The 11,133-nt window shown below is 42.7% G+C and overlaps 1 protein-coding gene across 1 annotated transcript in view; it reads right to left on the bottom strand.

The window, feature by feature from the left end:
• Positions 1 to 481: 481 nt before the first annotated feature.
• Aspm (assembly factor for spindle microtubules) overlaps positions 482 to 11,133 on the bottom strand; it is a 38,083-nt gene continuing 27,431 nt past the window's right edge. The window contains exons 18-22 of the mRNA XM_032915137.1: positions 6,150 to 9,932; positions 4,749 to 4,915; positions 3,415 to 3,508; positions 1,824 to 2,033; positions 482 to 819 (exon numbers count right to left, since the gene is read on the bottom strand). Of these exons, the coding sequence (XP_032771028.1) occupies positions 484 to 819; positions 1,824 to 2,033; positions 3,415 to 3,508; positions 4,749 to 4,915; positions 6,150 to 9,932 (4,590 nt within the window). The 3' untranslated portion in view covers positions 482 to 483. The remainder of the gene's footprint in view (positions 820 to 1,823; positions 2,034 to 3,414; positions 3,509 to 4,748; positions 4,916 to 6,149; positions 9,933 to 11,133) is intronic.

Below are 11,133 nucleotides of genomic sequence, written 5' to 3'. Positions count from 1 at the left end.
ATGACTGATAAATATGGGAAAAACTAGAAATGACAGTAAACAAGTAAATCCAAAATAAAGATGTATTTTATTCCCATTCATTAGAGTGGCAAAACCAGAATGTCTTCAGTTGGCCACTGCTGGAGATAGAGAAACAGAGTGAGGGTATGGATGAGTGGTTACACCAGTGGATGGTCACTCGCATTTCTGGCCCATAAAACATCATCCAATAATTTCCATATTTTGTGACTGTAAGCACATCTAAAAATGAGTAACATAAAAAATACACTTGGAGCTGGAGAGAAGGCTCAGTGGTTAAGAGCACTGACTGCTCTTCCCGAGGTCCTGAGTTCAATTCCCAGCAACCACATGGTGGCTCACGGCCATCTGTAATGAAATCTGATGCCCTCTTTTTGGTACTCAGGTGTACACGCAATGCAGATAGAGCACTCAGATACATAAAGTAAATCTTTAAAGAAAATTTCTTGATGTTTTCCGTTGTTGTTATTGTTTTTGGTTTGTTTGATTTTCGTTTGTTGAGTTAGAGCTTGTTTGTAAGGCCTTAGCTATCCTAAAACTATCTTTGTAGACCAGGCTGGACTGGATTGCCTGTTCTCCCTCCAGAGAGCTGGAATTAAGAGCTGACATAAAAAGTAGTATCTTTTGTTTGAATTTGGAAGAAAAGTTAACCTGAATAACGATGACTGAATTAACATGCTTCTTAGCATTCCTCATAGCCACGTGGCGTCTATAAGCTCGCTGGATTCTAAGAGCACACATGTGACAGTATGCAGCTGCTATAAAGCGGAAACGTCGAATGTTGGCTTTCTGTTCTGAAACCTAAAGCACAGAGAGAAGAAAATATCAATAGAAAAATAGGCAAAATACATAAAACGAACCTTTTAAAAGAAAATATATAGATAAAAAGTATTTTTGTATAAGCAAATGAAATATACAATGTATTAACTGTTACTTACTTTCATTTTAATTTAAAACAATTATAATTCCTTATTATATAATAATTCTAATAGAATAACTTATGTAACAAAATATAAAAGCAGAATTTTGGGACCTTTGCTAAAGAGAAATAGCATTTAGGTAAACAAGCTTATCCAAAGACAGTTTTTTAAAGGCATAACCACAGTACTCGGGAGAGGCAGGTAAAGGCTTGTAAAGGTTACAGCACTCTAAGCAGAGATGTTCAGACACAGTGATATGAGGCCTAACGAGTTTCATTTTTCCAGCATTAGATAATGCAGCACAAGTACAGGGGAGCCTCTTGTTCTAAAAACTTTCTACAGTGACATTTGGATTGTAGATTCCTAACTCAGATTTAATGACAAGATTTCTCCTTCTAAACTTCAAATCTAATTACTTTTTGTCTATGCCAGTTCTATATCCTCAGCCCCCAAAGTCATGGCCTTCCTAAAAACAAAAAAATCCTTTCTTGGTGAGGGTGTAGCTTACAGTCGCCAGAGAGTGGCAGAGTAAGGGGAGGAGTGGCAGAAGGCTACTCCTGGGAAAAATTAGCCTTCTCCACACACAAAGAGCTCACACTCTTGTCAGTTCTTCAGCTAAGTGTTACTGCTTTAAAACTCACAAACAGAAAACAAAACAAAACAACCAACAGAAAATACAATTAACTCTGTCTTTGCTGTGACCATCTGTGGGAAGAAAGGGTCGTGGAGCGACAACACCACGACCTGTGATGACTGGTGACTTTGTTAGGTGGCTCTGCAGCCGTTAACAACTGTATCAGTCTTGACAGCATTCTCCAGGATCTTAGCTCCAAAAATTTACCATCATAAACATCAAACGCTTTAATTTTACTCCAAAATACTTACTCTTTTTCTTGCTAACCAGCCACGCACCAATGTCTGTAAAACAACTGCAGACTTCTTAAACCGGACGTACTTTGTCCTCTCCCGCCTCGCAGCCACTGAGGCGCGTACATATCTCTGTATGGTCAAAGCAGCAGACCTCTGCTGTCGGAAGGACTGCCTCCCCTTATAGCCTCTAAAGTGGGCCTGGATCACACAAGCGGCTCCATGTCTCTGTAAGGAAAAAGGTACAAGTTGCACTAATAGGTAGGGACAAGATTTTCAACCTGTTAGAAGTTCGTGGATTTCTCACCGTAAAGTGAGACACTACACTCAGAATAGTCTTTGCTTTCATAGCTTGAGAAGGTGCTACCTCATGGACATGGGGAATGATAACACATTACGTCTGAACTGTACAGGTCTAGAGTCAAAAAGAAAAGTACCAGCTAGGGTCAGCAGCTGTCTGGAACCTTCCCTTCCCCTGACCTTTCCACTTGTGTGAGAGAAGGGAAGGAATGCTGTTACAGGGCAAACACACTGGACCGAAGCACAAGCTACAGAGTGAAATGTACAGCAGCCATTAGAAAGGAACCAGAGCACAGCGGCCTTTAGGAGCTGCAATGCAGGGTGGAGAGACGGTTGAGCACTTGCTGCTCTTACAGAGGACCTTGGTTTGGGTCCCAAGCACTGACATCAGCTTACAACTTCCTACAACTGCAGATTCAAAGGATCAACATATCCCTGTGACCTCCACAGCTCCCCCATGTGCATACTTACACGAAGCACACAAATACACAGAAAAGAAGAAAACGCTTAAAAAAAGAACTACATTGCATGTCAACCACATTCCTTAGATTGCCCAATTATGTAAAAGCTTCAGAACCATTGTTTTACACACTCAAAAGGGTACAGTTAGAACCCATTTAAGCTATGTCGGCTTTATAAACGCCCACACACCTGCAAAACAATCATGGGCAAGTTAGCACTCAACAGCTTCTAGACTTAAAATGATCACAGCAATAGCAACTACCACATAGGTTTACTTGCCAGTGCCTGCCCGGCATGCAGTATGCACCAAAAGTCACAGAAAAGACAACTGTGGTGATGTAGCTAGAATGACCAGTACATGAACATAAATCATATATGCAAAATTCTACTTTTGATACATAGCAATTATTTAAAGCTATACTTAATAATAAGCCATGGGCTTTATAGCTACTCTAAAACTCTGCTATATACTTAAACAAATAAACTATGGTTTAGAAAGCATGTTGTGAAATATTTGACTTAAACGAGACAAAATATATTTATTTCTTTACTTTTTTCCAAGCATATATTATTTTCACTGCAATCATGGAAAATTTGAGTTTGAGAATATTTTACTTACACACACACACACACACACACACACACACAGAGAGAGAGAGAGAGAGACAGAGAGACAGAGAGACAGAGAGAGAGAGACTCACGCATTACATACTGGCAAAATCATATTGTTATAAGTGAATGTAGTTTTAATGGACTAAACCAGATGTGTGTAAACAAATGCATAGTTCATCTTTAGTATTGTCTGCTTTATTCCCTAACATGAGTCTGTGTGTTTATCAGCACTTACTTTTAAGGTCAGACTCTCACGTGCTGCTCTTGCACAGAGTGCAGCTCTCCACTTCCTTTGAATTATGATAGCCGCTGCCCTCATCTTCAAGAACCTGAAAGTTAGATTAGGGAGTAACCTTAAACCATTTGGTCTAGTCACTGCTGTCCCCCAACACTGAGGAGAAGGAACACGTAAGAACAGCTACGGTGTAAGACAGACCAGCATGCTCCACCCTTCAGCTCCAGCAGTCAGTCCTACACAGACAATGAAAGCCAGGTTTGCAAGTAGCAATGTTCTAGGGTATAAATTATAAGCTCTAAATCCAGTAGGACAAAGACTGTGTAGACTGTTTTAGATGTCTTATTGAAGAGTTGGACGCATCCCTGGATGATGGAGGCAGTCCCTGAAATGAACTCTAAGGAGAAAGGGACACTCACAGTTCTACGACATGAACCTGACACTGAACAACCACTAGCTTGTCTAGGAACCATGGTTCTTAAAGAGCAAGGCTGCGCATCGAGAAGAGAGGCTCACCACTGGTACAAGAAGATACCGTCATACTGATGGAGCATCACCTACAACTGACCCTTTTCCCCAGCAGCAATGGTTAAGGAACTCTTCAAACTCTGGAGGTCCCCTTTAGTGAATTTTAAGCAATTGCTCATGCAGTAGCTCATTAATTATGGATAAAAAAAAAAAAATCCTTACACTATGGCATTAAAAAAATAAAAGGTTAGTGAAACTTGATGAACATTTTTGAAACAGAAATTAAGTAGGAATAGGCTCTTTATCATTAAGGATAAAGTAGATAGAAAATAAAATCCAGTATAATAAAAACTTCTCAATCAGCAAGTGTTGGCTGTGCAGGCCCTAGGTGTCCATATAGAAAAAAGCCAAAAGCAGCACTGTGGGGTAGAGTTAACCACTAGCTAACTGCTAAGTTCAGTGAAAGGCCTTGTCTCAAAAAGTAAGTGGACAGGAGAACTTCTGCCTCCTTCTCACTCACAGACTACCCACAAAAAAAAAAAAAAAAAAAAAAAAAATGTTGCCAGTAGCGAAATTAATAAAAAAAAAAAAAAGTGAAAAATGAATTATAGGTAAGTTTATTCACTTTCCTTATCCCTTTGGATTTGAATAAATCACATACATACTTTTTAGTAAATTATATTATCAAAGCTAGACTTTATATTATAAACTAAGCCCAGAAATGTGCCACTAATGGAGAACAAACACAAACACACACAATTCTTAAAACCATATAAATTGAACATAACATAGCGATTACTGGAAATCAGCAGGGTGGTTCCTTTACCTAAGAGCCTTCACACTTCCACAGAGCTGTAGTACATTACCTCGTTCTCTCCTGCTTCGCATGGAAGTAACCTTGGATGGTTTTAACAGCTTTCAATAAAGTTAGGTATCTCCTGCGCACTCTGCAGCGCCTATACCAAGCTTGAATCCTGCAGGCAGCTTCCCCTCTGCGTAAGTCCTGCCGAGCTTCAGATGTTCTCCACACAGCCTATATCATGCACAGAAATGTAGGTTTACAATAATGGTTTACAATTGCAAACTAGAAAGACCTTATGCAATTATTGTCAATTATAATAACTAATATACAATTAATGGAAAAACATTCATTGTAAATATCAAGTTAGTTTCTGCTCTACTGGACTAACACACAGGGAACCTTCAGAACTGTGTCATTACAACAGTCTATGTGTAGTAATCACTTTCTCTATCACACAGACTCAGTGGCTGGTGGCCAGCCCACCTCAGCATAGCCTAGTGAGACGTTTAAAACTATGCTATGCAGAATCTGTTGGAAGCAGACAGATGCTCACTGTCCTCAGTGCATCTGAAAGAACAGAAATGTAAGTTCTGCTTTCTGGAGAAGAAAGACACAGCTTCCTCTCCCATCCATTGGTCATCTGCCTGAAACAGGATTTGGAAAGGACGACTATTTCTCATTTTGGCAACCTGGTGATTATGACAACTATAACTTATTCAATTAAGATTTAAAACCTGATTGTTTTAGTAATAAAAGAGACAAATTATGGACCAGAGAAACTAAATAAGTTGATACACAGTCATTTCAAAGGACACAAGGTCTGACATAGTTAATATTTATAAGTATCTTGTGAAGTGAAATACTGCCCTAACCCTCTACTGAAGAAAATAGAATTCAGTTGACTTTTCATGAGATTAGTTTGGCTTTCCTGTCATGAAGCTAATGCTACATGACGTATTCTCACTGAAATCTAAAACAGCCACTAATTCGTAGTATCTGGAATTGGAGAACATTTCTTGTTCTTTCCCAATCCTTGGCTGGTTGATACCAAGTTTCTCAGTTTACTTCTTTCCTAGGATCCTGGAGACTTTGCTCAATACCCTGTGTTCTTATGGTCTCCGGATCCATGTCTTAGACCCTCTTCTTCCTATACATCCTTCTACAAGGTTCAGTTATCAGTATGTGATTAAAAATAAACAAATCAATCAATCTAAAAAGGTTACTGGTCTGACCTCCAGACACATGAGCTGCCTTAGTAGCTGTCTGTGAGACACTATGGTCCAGTGCTTCACACTGAGCTCATCACTACTTCACTCCCCTTGCATCTGCCCCCTGTGGCCAGGAAGGGCGTGTCTGCTGAACTGCTAACATTTATAATATGTTAATTATAATAATGCTTAGCCACCACACCACACAAATGTATTTCTTTGCTCAATAGAGCTTTAGCATATGCATCATTACTCACCTGGAAGCCTCTTTCGGCCTCCATCAGCCTCCTTGCTTTAAAGGCTCTAAAATGCTTCTGTATAATCACAGCAGCGTCATGCTGCAGCTGAACTTGTTTGGCCATGTTTGAGCCCTGAAAATGCATCTGAGTAAGAGGTGTTTCTTCCTTACATGCCCTGGGCAGATCTTGCCGTCTCTTATTTGCTCTGTATTTCTTTTGTATCACTTTTGCTGCCCACCGAAGCTGCTGGTAGACACAGCGCTGCCTATGCATCCTGTACGTGCTTTGTATTCTGACAGCAGCACGGTGTTCTTCTCTGCTGAGTTGTTCTCTTTGCAGTTTTCTAGTTCTGTATGTTCGATAATGCTGTTGAATTCTAATTGAGGCACGCTTCCAAAGGTGAAACCTAACGTAAGTTCTGTGCATTCTAAACGTAGCCTGGATGAGAGCCGCAGCCCTGTGCCTTTCTTGTAACTGCTTTTTGACCATCAGTCTTCGAAAAGAGGACTGTATTGTAATGGCTGCCTTTCGTAACTGCAAGAATTGGTGCAATTTATGCTTGGCATAAAGGGTGGCTCTGTATTTCCTCTGCACGAATATAGCAGCTTTTCTGAGAGCAAGGAATTGTCTCCTTACTATTATAGCTCTAAATTTTCTCTGAATAAGGGTTGCAGAAGCATGCATAGTCTTCAAATGATTTCTGGTTTTCACCCCCCTAAAGACAGCCTGAAGGATCACAGCAGCTTGTCTCTGCCTGACAAAAAGCTGCCTCTGCAGTTCTGCAGTTCTGTGTGCTCGGTACTGCTTTTGGATCACAACTGAGGCCCTCTTCAAATGCTGGTACCTCACACAGGCTCTGTGCATTCGGAAAGTGGCCTGAATCACAGTAGCAGCCCTGTGCATCTTCTGCACACTTTTCCTTACTACCCATCCTTTGTATGATGACTGGATCTTTGTAACTGCCTTCTCCAACAGTAATTGTTGTCGGCAATACTTGGCGTGAAGTCTTGCACGGTACTGTCTCTGAATCCAAATGACTGTTTTCCTGAGAGAGAGGAACTTCCTTCTCATCAGTAGTGTCCTGAATCTCCTCTGAATGACAGTAGCAGCTAAATGCATAGCTTTTAAGTGTCTCCGCGCTTTCAGTCCCCTAAAGGCAGCCTGGACGAGGATTACAGAACGCTTCAGTCTGCTGTACCTCTGAAACTGAGAGCGTCCTTCCTTCACTGCTCGGTACCTCTGCTGCACCACTGTGGCTGCCTTCCTCAAGCGGAGGAAATATGTTCGCTGTCTGTGTCTCCTAAAGTATGACTGAATGAGCGTTGCTGCGAAATGCATCTTTCTTAAAGTCTTTCTAACTCTTGCTCCTCTGACACCGGCTTGAAGGGTCTTAATAGCCCTTAAAGTCCTCAGGTACTTTTCCTGCTGAATTTTACCTAGATAATACGCTCTGTACCTCACCTGGATCACAGCCGCTGCTCTTGACTGCTGTATCTTAAGCAAGGCTTTAATGAGTGTGGCCGCCATGTACATGTGCTGAATCTGTCTCCTTACTCGAATGCCTCTGTACACAGCTTGGACTTTAGTTGCTGCTCTCTTTAAGGTAAGGTATGCCTCACGTTGCTGGGTGGTAATTTTAATATTCCGATACCATCTCTGAATTATAATAGCAGAAGTTCTACAGGTTGTATATTCCTTCTGTGTTCTGTAGGCCCTAAATTTAGACTGTATAGTGACTGCTGCTTTGTGGCATTCAGTTATCTGTCTTCTCGCTTTCATACCACGGTAAGCTGACTGTAAAATTACTACAGCTGCCTTTGTTTTCAAGTATAAATGGCGCTGTTCCTTTCCAACTCTGTAGGCCCTATAGCACACCTGAATCTTACGAGCAGCGTTTTTCATGAGGCTCCACTTCCTGCGCTGAATGTACATTCTGTAGTACGACTGTATGAGGGCCGCGCACTGGTGCTGCTGTGCGATCTCTCTCCTCAGCATCTTTCCCTTCCACGTAGCCTGAAACACCAGGGCGGCGTGACGGAGCCGGATGTACTCCGAGTGCTGCCTCTCTCCTGCAGCCCGTGCCCTGACATGCTGCTGGATGACGACTGCAGCATTTCTCACTAGTTTATACTGCCTCTGGGCCCTGGCCATTCTGAAAGCAGCCTGGATCTTCACTGCAGCCTGATGTTGCCTCCTGAGCTGCTGCCGAACTTGCCAGCCACGGCAGGCAGACTGCAGAGCAACGACAGCCTCCCTTGTCTTTAGAAAGTGAATTCTCATGTCACAAGCAACCTTGTGTGCCCTGTACCATCTCTGAATCTTCACAGCAGACTGAAGCACAGTCTGGTATTTCTTCCTCTGACTGTGGCCTCTAAAAACCCTCTGAATTGTAACGGCAGCTGTAGACTGCCTCTTGATTTGCCTGCGTGCTCTGCGGCCTCTGTAAGCTGCTTGCAAACAAACAGCTGCTCCTCTGACCTGCAGGAAGATCTTCCTCTGACGGACTTGTGCTCGGTAGGCACTGTAGAAAGTCTGAATGACAAGAGCCGCCTTGCGCGTCTTCAGGTAGCGCCGCCTCACTCTCCACATCCTGAAGTAAGACTGCAGAGAAATGGCAGCCTTGCTTTGCAGCCTCATCTGCTTTCTGACCAGGCATCCTCTGAAGTACGACTGCAGTTTGATACAGGCTTCTTTGCGCACCTGTGCAGACTCTTTTCTCTTTTGGGAGCGGTACCACCGCTGGATGAATACCGCAGCGGCTCTTACCTGTAAATACTGCTTACGTGACTGTTTCATTTTGACAACTGACTGCAGCTTTACTGCAGCATTCCTCAAGCTCTGGAACTTCTTTCTGGAGATATAAGCCCGATAGCATGACTGAATCTTTACTACAGATGTTAAAGCACGACGAAATGTTTTCCTGGCTTGCATCCCTCTATATGCAGACTGCAGAACAATGACTGAAGACCTTTTTTTCTGGTAAGATGCTAGACTCTCCCTGGCTGAAATGGAAGCTCGGAAATGAGTCTGAATTGTAACGGCTGCCTTCCTTATCTTCTGATATTTCTGTAGTTGTTGGTGTTTCCTTATGTGTGCTTGCAATTTGATAACAGTCTTTTTAAGATTTAAGAATTTAACTCTTTCCTGTCTCATTCTCCAACAGGACTGAAGAACACAGGCGGCTTGGATGTGCAAACGGTATGAACGGCGAGCCTTCATGCCCCTGAAGGCAGCCTGCAGTTGAATGGCAGCCACTCGTTTCTGCAGATAGTCAGTGCGTGCTAACTTCCCCATCTGACGGGCCCTGTAGTGCTTCTGCAGAGTCAGGGTGGCGTCCTTCCTTCTCTTATGTAACTTTTGGGCGTGAAAGCACCGAACTCTTCTCTGGATGACTACAACACAAGACCTGATGTAAATGTACTTCTGCAACTCCCTGTGCATTCTGTACCACGACTGTATCACAACAGCGGCCCTTTCTCGTGTCTGTTTCCTGCAACGCCATTCTCTAAAAGCTCGCTGCAGTGTCACCGCAGCTCTGGTTTGGAGCTGCAGCTTGCGTCGCTTCCACCGTCTGAACACAGACTGGATTACAAGGGATGCGGATTTCAGCTTTCTGAATCTCTGCTGATCTCGTTTTCTACTTAAATGGGCGCGCCAACGCCTCTGGATGGTAACCGTGGCCCAACGATATCGCTTGTAAGATGTAAGGGCGATTTTCATTCTTAACCTGGACTGAAGGATGACGGAACAGTGTTTCAACTTCAGGAAGTGTTTTCTGGTGGAGTGTCTTCTCCAGTGAGCCTGAGAAACGTAAGAAAGGAGAGGTAAAATGGACACAGCTTTCTGAGGTCAACACTCGAAGCGCTCACTCATCTAGCATTCTGCTTCACAGCAGCCATGCTAAGGGCTAGGGAGGTGGCTCAGCCACCCAGAGCCACAGGACCTGGGTTTGGATCCCAGGACCCTCATCAGGCTGAGTTCACAATGCTCCAAATTTTCAAATGTTCCAAAATGAAAAAAAAAATAAACGTGTTGAACAGTTCCCTAACAGGCTAAACATTAAAGGTGATGACTCATTCCTGAGGAGTAGACATTGTAGAGGACCTTCTGGTAGTCCAGATACTACATACCCTGGATGATGTGCAAATGCAAATGCCATGCACTTTTATAACAATCTTGTTCATAGACAGAATTTGGGGTTCTGTCAGGGACCTCAAACGGATTCTCTGTGTACGGACGTATAAAGGTGACTACATATCAAGTTGAAGTAAATGGCTACATTACTGGCCCAATAAATAGGGCTGTAGACCTCAAGCTGATGCATCTATGATTCCACTGTCTAGAAGATACCTGACAAAAAGTAACATCTAGAATAAAATACTCAACCGTGTTAACACCCAAACTCCAAGTTATCCAATCAGGAAGTGCACACGCAAATTAAGTAAACAGGTGGTTCTCACAATAAAATAAATTACCAATAAATACAGCCTCGCCCATGAGGAAAATGAGAAGCTTTAGATAAGCTGTGCTAAGTTTACAGTACTCGGGCTAGGTAGCTAAGGGACATGGGGGGTGGGGGGGAGTGGAACAAAATAATATAGTCCATGCGCTAAAAGAAAGACACTGCCTACCCAGACTACTATATCCTGCAAAACTGTCATAATTAAAGGAGAAACAATTGTGCATAGAGGGAAAAAAACCAAGCTGAAAGAATTCATGACCACTAAATCACCACGATGTAAGATACCTACAGGGAAGCTTCAGATGGAAGAGAAAGGTAAACTCATCCAGGAAGCTGTGGGGCAGAATGAACCATGCTAGAGGGAGGATCAGCAAATGAGAAATAGGAAAACACCAAGCACCACAGAGCTATCTCACTGGCAGGAATTACCACCCACCTCTCAATAACAGCTTTGAATGTTAATGCTCTTAATTCTTCGAGCAAAAACTGAAGTCTAGGAGACTGGATCCATTTCCTTGCTGCCTACACCTCACCACTAAA

The sequence above is a fragment of the Rattus rattus genome, chromosome 10, assembly GCF_011064425.1.
Source record: "Rattus rattus isolate New Zealand chromosome 10, Rrattus_CSIRO_v1, whole genome shotgun sequence".
NCBI lineage: Eukaryota > Metazoa > Chordata > Mammalia > Rodentia > Muridae > Rattus > Rattus rattus.
This window is presented reverse-complemented; position numbering and strand designations above follow the sequence as displayed.